At 49.2% G+C, this 14,654-nt stretch overlaps 2 protein-coding genes across 4 annotated transcripts in view; one reads left to right on the top strand and one right to left on the bottom strand.

The window, feature by feature from the left end:
- Positions 1–4,181, bottom strand: part of NUMB (NUMB endocytic adaptor protein) — a 99,179-nt gene extending 94,998 nt beyond the window's left edge. The window contains exon 1 of one of the 3 annotated variants that reach the window (XM_054067929.1): positions 4,044–4,181. The gene's annotated coding sequence lies outside the window, so the exon portion shown is untranslated. Of the gene's footprint in view, positions 1–390; positions 3,937–3,968; positions 3,989–4,043 lie in introns of those variants that run through there. The other 2 variants (XM_054067931.1, XM_054067927.1) reach the window with 2 other exon arrangements.
- On the top strand, positions 4,141–5,977 carry RIOX1 (ribosomal oxygenase 1). Its single transcript, XM_009563863.2, has one exon. The coding sequence runs from the start codon at positions 4,239–4,241 to the stop codon at positions 5,949–5,951; it is 1,713 nt and encodes a 570-aa protein (XP_009562158.2). The 5' UTR covers positions 4,141–4,238; the 3' UTR covers positions 5,952–5,977.
- The last annotated feature ends 8,677 nt before the right edge of the window (positions 5,978–14,654 follow it).

Raw genomic sequence — 14,654 nt, 5'->3', positions numbered from 1 at the left:
CCACCTAATCATTCAGAGATCTGTGCTACTTTCCTTTTGTTTATTTAAAGAGCTGTACGTGACACTGCTCTCTTTACGACAAATTCCCTTGAAATATTGGACAAAGAATGAAAACAGCACGTAGACCTTGTGGCTATTCCTAGACAACCATCTGAGTACTCCCTAAGTGATACTGAAGCTCTCTGGTTTTGCCTTAGGTCAAAACCCTTTTTGTGTCACGCAAAAAAATAGCACCGTTCTTTAATCTTGAAAGCATTTACTATTAGAAAGGCTAAATTATCAACACATTTTATTGTTATAGAGATTTCAACACTATTATTTCCCACTCAGTCCTTCACTCTGACACTTTAGTTATACACCCCAAAAGACCAAAAACTCAACATCAATCACCTGTCTCTCAACAGTAGAAGGTGGCATCCATACAAAGACCAGAGCCCTTGAATGAGTCTTTGAACCTGCCGTAGTGGTAAACATCCAGAGTAGCTTTGCTGCAGTCATTAGAGGCATCTGGTGTAACCCGGGTCAGGCTCTGTGTACACGGCCCAGCTTCTTCCTACTTGAGTAAATTAAACACTAACATAAATAACAACCCAGATGCTCAGATTTTTCAAAGGCCTTCCGCCTCCCAAGCCTATTTATTCGTGCCACGTATAATTAAAGCACACAGTAGCCTAACTTCTACCATATTCCAAAGTGCCTGCATCTTGGTTTAGTTAAGGGCCCCCTTCCACTGAAACCATTTCAGCAGATAAGATTATTCTGGTAAGCAAGGCTTAACCTTGGGGAAACAAAGAATTAATTGAAAAGAGAGTTCGCCCTTCCCTTCTCTTTCAGTCAAGTTCACGGACAGCTTGCCCTACCCTCTTTGTTTTAAACCCCACCCATGCCAGCCACCTTGCCAGGGCAGTGCGATGCCCACTTCCACGCCTGTTTCCCACTGACCGGCTCTGCCCCCTGCTGGCAAAGCCGAGGCTGCGCAAGACATCAAAGCCCTGCCCACGCACGTCTAAAATTCGGCTCTTGGAGCCAAAACCATCGTGGTACAATGAGGACCACTGTTTGCTGTCGCCTTTCCCACAGCTTGGGCTGCAAAGGCTGTGCTGGCAGAACCCTGTCAGAAAAACACCTCCAAAACTAAAATAGTTTTGTATGTACAAAATGGGCCTTGGCCACTTATAGCAGTGACAGGATGCGAGGCTCATTGCCATTGTTCTTAAGGCAATTCAAAAACCTTAAACCTCTAAGATCATAGAATCATAGAATAGTTTGGGTTGGAGGGGACCTTAAAGATCATCTAGCTCCAACCCCCCTGCGACGGGACCAAGCCCCCTGCGACGCCTGCATGCGTTCTGGAATTAAGACTTTACAGCTGAACTCATCATCATTAAACCTAACTCATTATTTCTGCGCCCAAATTGTGAATGTCAGCTGCTCATTTAAGATGCTGTGTGAAGCCACATGCCATGTTAAACAGGTGAGATTCTGACAGGTTGCTAAGGAGGGCATCTCATCAAGTAATGAGGTTCAAGATGGACCCTCTTGCTTTCTCAGCATCTGAAAGAGAAGACTGGGTGTGGCTGGATCCAATTCTAGTCTCAGACTTGGTCGACGGTTTATGACTGAAGGGTTACATATGCGTACTTATATGCATTTTTGCCACAAGTCAGAATCCAGTTACTTGTGAGAGTTTCCTTAGAGACTGGTACTCACAGGGTTAATAAGTGTGGATTGCAGCAATTTCCCAGCACTGGAGGCAGTCAGTGGTTTAATTCAAGTGACAGATTAAAACAAATTTGGGATTGACATGATGAATTCACTGCTGTGTTAGCCCTTAAACACTTATAACCGGTTAACGATTAGATATAAAGCAAGTAACAGCAAAAACTTAAGTAGTTATTTTCCCAGGGGAACATCAGATGCAGTCAGAGGTGCACAATTCTTACCGAGACATTTCTTCTTGGTGGAGGAAAAGAGGTCCAGGCACATAGACCCATCTGTCACATAAAGTGGTCATTTTTTCTTCCCCAAATAAAAGGGATGTCTTTATTTATATCTGAAGTAACACCAGGCTGCGAGGCCTTTGTCTTACCCCAGGTGCCACTTCATTGATATGAATGTGGGACCACTACCCAATCTATCTGTTTTACCAGATTCAGTTGTCTGTTGTCAGCTGCTCCCTTTGCCAACCCCTCTTTTTTGCAAAAAACAAGCTTATTTTGCCTTTCACAGGGCCTAATAAATCTATTACACCACACTGCAAGAGGCAAATGACACCGCTGTGAGCCAGAGGGTGTCCAGCATACCTGGACAGCTGCTCCGGTTCAATGCTTTAGACTCACAGCAGCCCCCAGAGATGACGTGCTCATGCAAAATCCACTCCCATGTATGACTGGAGTCCAGCAAAGATTTTTCTCACAGAAGTACTACATACTGAATGTTTTGTACTACAGCTTGTTCTTGACCAGAAAAGCATCAACACAGTCTGACAATACAAACCCCTATAGTTTTGCACATTTGTCACGACCTGAGTCTTGCTGGTCTGTTCTCTACCTTCCAGCAAAGCTTTGTAGGTAGAAGCAGCAAGCTCTGGGAGTGAAGAGCAGCCCTCAGGCTGCCCCAGCAGCCTCAACCCTGCTGACACTGTTCTGGGAAGCTTCAGGCCTAAAAGAGAGGGAGAAAGAACATAGATCATAGATGGTAGATCATAGATCACAGAATCATAGAATCATTTGGGTTGGAAGGGGCCTTAAAGATCTTCTAGTTCCAAGCACGGGCAGGGACACGTCCCACAGACGAGGCTGCCCAAGGCCCTGTCCAACCTGACCTCGAACACCTCCAGGGATGGGGCTTCCATAGCTTCCCTGGTCAACCTGTGCTAGAACCTCACCACTCTCACAGTGAAGAAATTCTTCCTTTGTCTAGTCTAAATCTGCCCCTCTCCAGTTTATAGCCATTATCTGTCGTCCTATCACTACAGGCCTTTGTAACAGTCCCTCCCCAGCTCTCCTGTAGCCCCTTCACGTACCCTTCCAGTACCTGATATCATCACAGGTTCTTTTCTGTTTTAAGATGTGGTTTTCAGATGTTTAAACACAATGCTTTCATAGTTTCATTGAACAGTTAGGATTGGAAGGGACCTTAAAGATCATAGAACCTAGCCTTGCACAGCTCCAATGACTGGGCATCTGCAAGTTCCCCAGGAAACCTGTTCCAGTGCCTTACCGTCTTCACAGGAAAAAATCCTTCCAAATATCTAATCTTAATCTCCGCCTTTTTCAGCTTAAAACCATCACCCCTTGTCCTATCACTGCACTCCCTGATCAAGAGCCCCTCCACAGTTTTCCTGTAGCCCCTTCAGGCACTGGAAGGTCGCTATAAGGTCTCCTCGGAGCCTTCTCTTCTCCAGGCTGAACAACCCCAACTCTCTCAGTCTGTCCTCATATGGAAGGTGCTCCAGCCCTCTGCTCATCTTTGTAGCCTCCTCTGGACCCGTTCCAACAGCTCCATATCCTTCTTGTGGAGGATTCCAGATACATCTGCGAAGGTACTAGGTGGTTAGTGGATTTGGCAAAAAAAAAAACCGGCACACCACATGAAACAACACAGTCTTTTGGGGTTTAGGATTCTCTGAGACGTACCGCCTTCTGCCTGATATCTCCACTAACAGCAAAGGAAAAGGGAGGTATGGCACACCAGAACTAGGCTCCATCCAACTTGGATTGCTCCTACTTGTGCAGCAAGACCTTATCAATAAGTCTTGCCTCAGCTCACCTCATCAGGCTGCAGAGTCACTGCACGCTATCCAAAAGCACAGCCTTACAGTATCCCTTCGGGAAACCGTTTCTGCACGTGCTCAGAGCGCACTCAGGGCCTCCAGCCCTCCAGCCAGGGCTCACACAGACCGACATCAGTTCCTAGCGGAGCCGCCTCACCCTTCCTCTTTCGGAGCGAAAGCAAAGATAACGTACCCTGGTACATTATCACCGGGAACGATGACAAGGGTCACATCCCACTAGACTAGGCTGCCCAAGACCCCATCCAACCTGGCACTGAACACCTTCAAGGAGGCACATTCCACTCCACACCGCGTCACCAGCGCTCCCTCCTGCGGGAGACCCCACCGCTGTTCAGTCCAGGCGCCAGCGCGCCCCGAGGCCTGGGCGGAAGCAGCCGGACGGGCGGGACGGGCAGGAGCGGAAGCGGCCGAGGGAGCGGAAGCAGCCACGGCGGAGGCGGCAATGGCGGCAGCCGGGGTGGTGGAGCAGCGGCGGCGGCCGGGGCGGCTCTCAGCGCTCTCGGTGTACCGGCGAGCGGCTGAGGCTGGGGCCGGCCGGCTGGAGCGCCGCCGCCGCGGGCCGCCGCTGCCCGCAGGAGGGAAGCGGGCCAGGGCGCGAGCGAGGCGCGGCGCGGCGGGCAGCGGGGCGCAGGCGGAGGCCCCGCCGCCGGTGGCCCCGCCACCGGTGGCCGCCGCGCCCCTCAGCCCCGTGGCGCGGGCCAAGGCGCCGGGCGGGAGCCCTGAGGCGAAGCGGCAGCACGGCCCCGCGGCGAGCCCCGGCGGCCCGGCGGGGGAGGGCGGCGCGGCAGCGCTGCTGCGGAGGCTAGGGCAGGTGGCGGACAGCCGACGGCGGGCGGCCGAGCTGTTCCGGTGGCTGCTGGCGCCGGTGCGGCCCGAGGAGTTCGCGGTGCGGCGCTGGGAGCAGGCGCCGCTGCTGGTGCGGCGCGGTGACCCCGGGTACTACGCGGGGCTCTTCTCCACGGCAGACCTGGACGCGGCGCTGCGCAGCGGGGCGGTGCGGTTCGGCTCCCACCTGGACGTGACCAGCTACGCCGAGGGCGTGCGGGAGACCCACAACCCGAGCGGCCCCGCCCTGCCCGCCGTCGTCTGGGACTTCTACCAGAACGGGTGCTCCCTGCGGCTCCTGTGCCCCCAGGCCTTCTCCCCCACCGTGTGGCACCTCCTGTCCATCCTGCAGGAACATTTCGGGAGCATGGCCGGGGCCAACGTGTACCTCACCCCGCCGGGGACACAGGGCTTTGCCCCGCACTATGATGACATCGAGGCTTTCGTACTGCAGCTGGAGGGGAAGAAGCACTGGCGTGTCTACGGCCCCCGATCAGACGCCGAGGTGCTGCCCCGGTTCTCGAGCCCAAACTTCACACAGGCTGAGCTTGGTGAGCCTGTGCTGGAGACGGTGCTGGAGCCCGGGGATCTCCTGTACTTTCCCCGTGGCTTTATCCACCAGGGTGACTGTCTCCCCGACGCACACTCGCTGCACATCACCGTGTCTTCCTACCAGAGGAATACCTGGGGTGACCTCCTGGAAAAGCTCCTCCCAGCTGCTCTGCAGATGGCCTTGGAGGAAGATGTGGAGTATCGGAAAGGTCTTCCCATGGACTACCTGAGGTACATGGGGGTTGCCAACTCGGATGCAGTTGACACTCTCCGAACAGCCTTCATTGAGAAGGTGCAGAGCCTGATAAAGAAACTTGTAGACTATGCACCCATTGATGCTGCCGTGGATCAGAGAGCCAAGTCATTTCTTCATGACTGTCTCCCCCCGGTGCTTACAGAAAGTGAAAAGGCGCGGAGCATGTATGGCTTCCCGGCCCGCTGGCAAGATGGAGGCCCTCGTGATGTCGATATACTGATAACAAAAGACACAGAAGTTTGTCTCCTTAGCCATGCCATTGTTAGGTTGTGTAATGAAGAAGCAGGTGTGATGCTGTACTACACAACAGAAAATTCAAGAGTGTATCACGAAGAAGAGCCCAAGTTCCTTGAGATTGATCCTGAGTATACAGACAGTATTGAGTTTCTCCTCTCTTCCTATCCAAACTATGTCAGTGTGGGTACCCTGCCATGTGAAACCTTGGAGGACAAGATTTCTCTAACCACGCTCCTGTTTGAGAAGGGCATTCTGACTACAAAGAAACCTCTGGTGGAAGTGTAACTCTTATTTTTTTTTTTAAAAAATAAATACATATTTGTTTAGAAAGTGTTTGTTTAGAAAGTGTTTGTTGTGTTCTCACCTCACACCAGCTATGTGTAAGGATCACAGTATCACATCTAGGGGCAGAAGGGCTTTGGCATTGGTAGGGAAATCAAGTGTTCTGATTAAAACAAGTATCAAAGGGCCACAAAGATGATGGGAGAGGTGGAGCACCTCTGCTATGAGGACAGGCTGAGAGAATTGGGGCTGTTCAGCCCAGAGAAGACTCTGGGGAGACCTTATAATGACCTTCCAGTACTTGAAGGGGACTACAAGAAAGATTGAGAGAGACTTTTTATGAGAGCATGTAGTGATAGGACAAGGGGGAATGGCTTTGTGAATCACTAGTGACCAAACAGAATGCTGTTGCTGCACTCATCCTCTGACCCTTCTGTCTACTTGTCTTCACTAGAGAATCAGTGGTACTCGTACCAGCATTCATCCCCCTGAAAAAATCTCATGCCTCAGTGGTGCCTGTCCTGGGCTGCCCCACGTGCCCCATGCACCATGGCTGCCTGTGCCACAGGCACTTGTAGCATAGGTCACCACAGCAGAGATGCCTGAACCACAGGCAGTTGTATGGCAGGCACCGGCACTGCAGCTTGCTGTTTGTGGTACAGAGCTGCACCAGTAGCTCATGCAGGTCTTTCTGCGTTGGCTGAAAGTATGTTAACAACAACCAAAGAGGGCACAAAACCTCCTGAGTTTTTTTTCTCTCCCTGCCCTCTGTTTCCTCAGGCAGCAAATGCTTCAGCTGGTAAAGGGCATTCTGATAATTCTTCCTCAGTTTCTAAACCCAGTGAGGAAAATGCCTGGGGTAAACACCTTGCAAATATCCCTTATGGATTTGTGAGGGGCCAGCCAGGAGGAGTTTCTCTTTTTTTTTTTTCCTTTATTCTTTCTCCATAAAGACAATTCTCACTGAGACCTGCTGACTGTGCCAAAAGTTTTGCAGTAGGAGGTGCTGGTCCATTTATGATTCCAGTAAGAAAGGCACTTGCATTACAAAAGCTATCATTAAAAATGGTAGTGCCCAAAAGGGGCCTACAAGAAAGCTAGGGAGGGACTGTTCATAAAGGCTTGTCGTAAAAGGACTAGGGGCAATGGGTATAAACTGGAGAGGCACAGATTTAGACTAGACATAAGGAAGAATTTCTTCACTATGAGAGTGGTGAGGCACTGGCACAGGTTGCCCAGGGAAGCTGTGGCTGCCCCATCCCTGGAGGTGTTCGAGGCCAGGTTGGACAGGGCCTCGGGCAGCCTGGTCTAGTGGGACATGACCCTGCCCATGGCAGGGGGTTGGAACTGGATGATCTTTTAGGTCCCTTCCAACCCAAACTATTCTGATTCTGTGATTCTATTTATCAAAGCTAATGTTCTGAGAAGAGAATAGCATAGATAAACTTACATCCCTTTAAGTGCTGGGAACCCTAAGCAGTGTAGCATGTAGGGGCTCCAACCCACACGCAGCACGTCATGCAGACATAAGAGAGATTCTCCCCTTTTGTTCTTTCAGGGTATTGTAAGATTTTTACATAAGGAAAGAGCTCTATTTATCATGTCTATGGTCAAACAGAAACAACGTTTGCATGAGAACGTCTTGCCGCACTGTTCAATAAAGGCAAGGCCATGCAGGTGGTGGGATCGCAGGTACTGGGTGAGAGCTGCCTGCGGGCTCCTCCATAAGGGAGAGCTGGCTGAGTTCTTCCCCGTGGTCAGGGGATCTGCATGCAGCACATGCCTGAAGCCAGGCTGCATACACAGTGTGGCACTGCACAGGCCTGAGCGTGCTCAGGTTAGCTCTGTCATGAGTCACTTGCTGCCCAGTGTGCAATGATCTTCACTTCAGGATCACTACGCTGGTTTCCACTGAGAAAAATGGTGAGGTGCCTGAATGTGCTGGAGGGTTTCAGACTTAAAGACAAAATGATCTCTTGAGTTTCAGAATAAAAAAAGCAATTTATCTTCTTCATGCTTTGTGGCTTGTATAAAAACAGGAATGCATTTTCCATGCACGTTTGAATTAATAAGAATAATAACAGAATATGGAATGCATAACAATGGTAAAAATACACCTGCAATAGCAATACTTCATTCTTCTCGGATGTCCTCCAGCACTGAAAATCTCGATATTTCTTAAATATCAATACTTTGCAACTTGCAACCCAAAGCAAGGTAAAAAACTATGATTACCTTTATTTTACAGAAAATGGAAAAGAAAACTCTAGCTTGGCCAAAAGCAGATGGCATTTTTTGCAAAATTTAGAAAAGAAAGCTATTAAGCTATTCGCATTAAGTTAACAACACAGACATCGTGTTCATGGTCTCTCACTTTCTAGTATGTATGCAGTCAGGTAAGAACAGGTAGGTCCAGTGTGAGGAAATGGGAAAAGTGCAAGAATACACTTGTATTATAGACTCTCTGTGAGTGAGACAGTTCTGCTTCTCTAAGTCATCACACATTATGTGTCACAGGGTACTTCCTCTCTGCAATTTGCCCCTCACCACATCTTGGATCTCACCCCATATGATAACCCCACACAGCAATCTGGTCAAAGGCCTGAGGAAGGCTGCCAGAAGGAAAGGGTTGGCTGACACATCAGAATCAGTCCTTTACCAAACAATCAGTGTGCCAGAAACCTGGGTAAACCCTTAGTACTCCTAATGATAAGTACTAATATTTTGATTTCATACAAAGTGTTGGAGTTGATAATCTCAAAGATCTTTTCCAACCTAATGATTCTATGATTCTATGACTTACCCTATTCACAACACACAGGTGATCTCCAGTATATTTTTTTAAACACCCAAACTATTGTAGCTGATTCCCCTCATGTATGAATTCAGGGGAAGGGGCAACCTTTTCTGAAGGAAGCCTGCAGCTCCATGGAGTTTGGGAGAGAAGCCTGGGTACGAGGTTGCAGATGCACCTCTTCTGGGTCCATTCCTGCAAGGATAATAACCAGCAGACCTGAAAGCAGAGTCTTGTCAAGAACCTGCCCTGTGTTTGCACTTGCCATTTGGAAACTGCCTCCAAGGCAGCTGGCCTGACATGTTGGGCAGGTACAGCCTGCGCAGGGGCACTGGGGTCTGGGCAGCGCTGCTGCTTTTGGAGATGGAAAGGCTCCAGGCAGCCTTGATGTCTCCTAGCACAGTGAGTGCCCCTCAGCTGCAATCTCCCTGACTGTGTGTGGGAGGTTATGGGGAAGGACCAGCTGCTTCAAGGACTCCCCACTGAGGAGCACTAAGCCTCAGCAAGCAGCCAGAGCTGGTCTGCCCCATCAAGCAATGGGGCAGATATCAGGTGCTGCTTCACCTGCTGCACCTGGCACAAGCCTTCTGTCAATTCTGGTCTGATGGACCTGGGGAATTGCCTCATCCTCCAGAGGCCACACCACAGCTAGTAGAGGGGAATGCTCAGCATGCTGCAAGGCAAGACAAGGCAAGGCTTGTCCAGGCTATATCCCTGGCATATATCCAGGGTATGCCTGCTACACATGCCTGTTGCTCCAGAAGCACTTGTGCCTGAAGGACTAGAGTGAAGCAATCAACAGCATGCCCATACAGCAGCTCACCCAATCACCAACAGAAAACACAGGATCATAAGCAATGACATGGCTCCAGTGGGCCGCCAAGTATCTGGGTCATCATCTAGCAGCAAGAGCCAGTCCGCAAATTCCTTTTGACTGTTGGTAAGAGCTGCACTGCCCCGTGACTCCAGCAGTGGCAGTGTGATTTGAGAGAACCATTCCTTACACTAACAATGTGGGTAGCATGCTGCCTACGCTGCATGCACGGGTCAGGGGAGCGGGTGGAAGATGAAACATGGGAGGGGGGCATTCCTGGAGCTAATGAAACCTTGGCAGCTGCCATAGCCTTAATATACTCGGTGTAACCTCTCAGCACATTTGAATGCCCCCGCCAGTAACCTTCAGCTGCAGTCGAGCTACAAAGCTGTTCTGGCATTTGCCTTGGGTGGTGTTGAGTTCCGCATTAGTTGACTGACTGAGTCTTGAACATAACCTTTTAAGTATTAGGAAGACCTCTTTTCTTGACACACAACAGAAGTATGAGTCCACCAGCACCTCCTCTTCACCACTGGGCAGATAGATAATTTCTACAAAGGCAAGAGTTTTTTTAATTGAACAGGAAAAATGTTAGCAATCTCAAAGAAAGTAAATGTTAGACATATTCTGCTCCCCTTTCCAGCTTTCACCAGGCAAAAGGAGTTCATTTTGAACCAGCTGGACATCTAAGATGGAGGACAAGGCAGCAGAAAACTCATTCAAAGACCAGGATGATGCTTGACAAGAGAGCTAGGCTTTATTCTACCCCACCAGCAAGCACACACCAGTCTGAAGGACCTGAGTTGACAGATGCTTTTTCGTTTGTTGAATTAATATTGTTCACACTTGCATGAGTATAAGCCAAATAACATAGCTTGATGAGAGTAGAATTGGGTTCACATTTTCTGTAGTTTCCCTGATCTTTTTGACCAGGTATTGAGCAAAGGGATAGCACTTTAATTGATCTTAATTGAGCAGTTCATATGCAATATGACAGCCAGCATGGCTTCACTAGGGGTAAGTCCTGCCTGACCCGCCTAGTGGCTTTCTATGATGGGGTAACCACAACAGTGGACACAGGAAAAGCAACGGATGTCACCTGTCTGGACTTCTGTAAATCCTTTGACATGGTCTCCCACAACATCCTTCTTAGAGAGAAGAGATATGGGTTTGATGGGTGGACTGTTCAGTGACTAAGAAATTGGTTGGATGGCCGTATTCAGAGAGTAGTGGTCAATAGCTAGATGTCCAGATGGAGATCTGTGACAAGTGGTGTCCCTCAGGGGTCTATACTGCGATCAGTGCTGTTTAATATTTTCATCAATGATATAAACAGCGAGATCAAGTGCACTCTCAACAGGTTTACAGATGACACCAAGCTGAGTAGTGCAGAACAACAAAATGTCATCCAGAGGGATCTGGACAAGCTGGAGAAGTGAGCCTGTGTGAACCTCATGAGGTTCAACAAGGCCAAGTGCAAGGTTCTACACCTCCGTTGGGGCAATTCACGGTTTCAGTACAGGATGGAGGATGATGTGATTGAGAGCAGCCCGGCAGAGAAGGACTTGGAGGTGCTGAGTGGTGAGAAGCTTGACAAAGGTGATCAGAGGGCTGGAGCACCTCTGCTATGAGAACAGGCTGAGAGAATTGGGGTTGTTGAGCCTGGAGAAGAGAAGGCTCTGGGGCCATGTTATAGGGGCCTTCCAGTACATGAAGGGGGCCTACAAGGAAGCCGGAGAGAGACTTTTTACGAGGGCACGTAGTGATAGGACTAGGGGGAATGGCTATAAATTGGAGGGGAGAAAGATTTAGATTAGATATGAGGAAGAAATTCTTCATGATGAGAGTGGTGAGACACTGGCACAGGTTGCCCAGGGAAGCTGTTGATGCCCCATCCCTGGAGGTGTTAGAGGCCAGGTTGGATGGGGCCTTGGCAGCCTGATCTAGTAGGACGTGTCCCTGCCCATGGCAGGGGGGTTTGAGCTGAATAATCTTTAAGGTCCCTTCCAACCCAAATCATTCTATGATTCCATGAATATGCTCATTTATCTTCCTGGTAGACAATGAACTTCAAATACATTTCCATACTCTCCACATAAATGCGGTCTCCCCATGTGTCTACCATTTTCAGCCTGTACTTTAAAGCAACCTCCACCATATGCACCTCCTGGTGCAGAGATTTCACCACATTTACAATTAATGTCTCGTCACAAATGGAAATATCTCTGAAGCTGTTTGGCAATCTTCTCCTAAAGGATGCAATCCTGCTGGTTTGTGTTTGGATTGTAACATTTATATAAGAGATTAGAATTGGAAAAAGAGAATTACTAGCAAATGAAACTCCCAGGCCCTTCCCTACCAGTGCTATTTTTTAATCCACATTCCCAGTCAAAGCTTGTGGGACCACGCTTGTGGTAAGGCAGGTAGGTAAGGCACTCTCTGGGCATGGACTAGGAGGGAGGGAGCAACAAGAGCCTTAGGGGAGTCTGTGGCCATGCCAGCTGCCATTATTTGGCAAGACACGCAAGACTGCAAAATCCCAGGAGATGCCAGGAGACTAGCACCAGGCCTGCAGGGCTGTCACTCCCCTGAGATACTCCCAGGCTATGTCCCAATGCCCCACACCAGTGCAGGGTGGCACGAGGCCCTCTTGGGATGTCCCCACTGAGGGAGGTGGGCTCCCAGCCCATATAAGCTTCTGCAGAACATCTTCCTCCAGGGGACAGGTGGGACACAAGCCCCAAACGTGCTCCCTCACCGGGCCACTGTAGCAGGGGTTCTGAAGAAGCTGGGGCAGAGAGGAGTGGAGAGTTACTCTGTGACAGACCCTGCCAAGCTGCTCTGAGTGTCCTGATGCATAGAGTTGGTCTCATGTGGATCTGGCTCTGATTCCCACGATCAGGGACAAGTGGGAGCTCCGCTCTCCTCCAGCACAGTGCTGGCTCAATGATGGCAGTGCCCAGCTGCAACCATGTCCCTTGGGTGAGCTGTCTGGGCTGTCCAGGGGAATCAGTCCATCCTGAGGCACTCCCAGATCATGAGGGAACTTCTCCCCAAGTCTGCATGCAGCAAGGGGGCAATGTTTTCCAAAGGGAGCCTGCAGCTTGGGAGGAGGAAGGAAAAGCCTGTGAGAGGAGTCCAGGTATGGGCAAGAGGGCTGCACATCGCTCCCAAGATCCTGCCCTGTGTTTGCACTTCCATTTGGAAACTGCCCCCATGGTAGCTGGCCTGACAGGCTGGGCAGGTACAGCCTGTGTAGCAGTGGGCCTGGGGCGTGGGCAGCCTGGGCAGAGCTGCTACCTTTGGAGATGCTCCTGGCGTGCCAGGGAACTGGCTGTGCCAAGCCCACCCTACTGCAGGTGCTGACAGGGCTACCTTGACATCTCCCAGCATATCACGTGCTACTACTGTATGACCTGTCCAGAACTGGGTTTTTGTACCTATGAACAAGAGAAAAAAAAAAAAAAAAAGAGTTTATTTCTTTGCATGCTTAGCGTCTTCAGCTCATTTTTTAAAATACCCCCTCGGAAATGCATATTTCAGCATAGGGGGTTTACCCCTGAGTGCCTCACTGTAAATGGAAAAGTCTCAAAGCTCATGGAGCTGCAGGGAAGATATGATATGGGATGTTATAACCAGGATGCCAGGAGCTCTGGTTGGAAGCTCTCAGGCTGCTGGAAACCAGGTCTTCTCGCTGGATGAGTCATTTGTCTTCTGTGCCTTGGGTTCATCTCCCCTTCAGAAGTATGTGCTCTGACCAGGGGCTTCTTTTTAACCAAGATGCCTTGGTGCTCTTCTGCTTGATTTACAGTCAGTACAATCTTCTTTCAGAAGAATGCTGTATCAGTTTTGCTTCAGAAAGTGAGAATTAATTGATAAGCTTTGCTGCAGCTGGTTTGTATGTTTAATTATCTTGTCATATAAATCTGTCTTGTATCAAGAGATAATATGCAGACAATCTCCAGACATGGATAAATAACCTGAAAGAATAAATACTCTCAGAGTTGCAAGAATTTATTGATTTGCTTATTTGTCTTGTAGGATGTAGTTGTCTTAGGTCAAGAGATAACCTGAAGGGAGTCTCAAGACATAGTTGGGTAACCTAAAAAAATAAATATTCTTTGAGGACTTACACAGTTCTTTGTCTAAAACTAGTATATATACCTACTGCTTTTGTAACGTGGGATGCCTTATTTAGAAGGGCATCCAATTCAGCACTGAATTTTAAAATAAAAATATTATTGCCTTTGCTTCAAAGACTTTGTCCTTTTCAATATTTTACCATTGAATAAGTGTTTCTCACAGGAATTATGGGTAGAAAGTAGGATCAGGATCCCTTGAAGTAATTACCTGACTTTTCACTGGGAGCAGGGTGTAAATCACTTGTTTAGGAGAGGCAGGTCAATCTGTACAGCAAAAAAGACTGCTGAGAATCTGCCCAGCACTTCTGACTGCTTTATTTCAAAACAGGACAATGCTGAGGTTTCCACTTGTTTCACATCACTAAGTCAGACATGGGGAGCTCTAAGCAAGAGACACCTCTGTAATTTGTCAGGGAGCCTGAGGAGTTAAAGTTTCCTTTGGAGCAAAAGATTCACCTCTGGCTTAGACAGGCTGAATGGCCTTATTTTGAAAAAAAAAATGCATTATTGCAAGAGCCAAGTGTTTTCTGAGCTGCCTAAAGACTGGAGACGCCTCTCCCCCTGACCATCCTTGCCGATTTATTCCGCAGAGCCCGGTGGCGACACAATTCATAGAATCATAGAATCACTAGGTTGGAAAGGACCCACTGGATCATCGAGTCCAACCATTCCTAACAATCCCTAAACCATGCCCCTCAGCACCTCATCCACCTGTCCCTTAAACACCTCCAGGGAAGGTGACTCAACCACCTACCTCCCTGGGCAGCTTCTGCCAGTGCCCAATGACCCTTTCTCTAAAAAATTTTTTCCTGATGTCCAGCCTGAACCTCCCCTGGTGCAGCTTGAGGCCATTCCCTCTTGTCTTGTCCCCTGTCACTTGGGAGAAGAGGCCAGCTCCCTCCTCTCTACAACCTCCTTTTAGGTAGTTGTAGAGAGCAATAAGATCTCCTCTCAGC

Source organism: Cuculus canorus, chromosome 5, assembly GCF_017976375.1.
Source record: "Cuculus canorus isolate bCucCan1 chromosome 5, bCucCan1.pri, whole genome shotgun sequence".
Taxonomy (NCBI): Eukaryota; Metazoa; Chordata; class Aves; order Cuculiformes; family Cuculidae; genus Cuculus; species Cuculus canorus.
The sequence above is the reverse complement of the archived record's forward strand: the minus strand, read 5'-3'. Positions and strand labels throughout refer to the sequence as shown.

Bases quoted from the DNA above. Each gene is read 5' to 3' on its own strand.
- RIOX1 (XM_009563863.2), top strand. From the start codon at position 4,239: ATGGCGGCAGCCGGGGTGGTGGAGCAGCGGCGGCGGCCGGGGCGGCTC.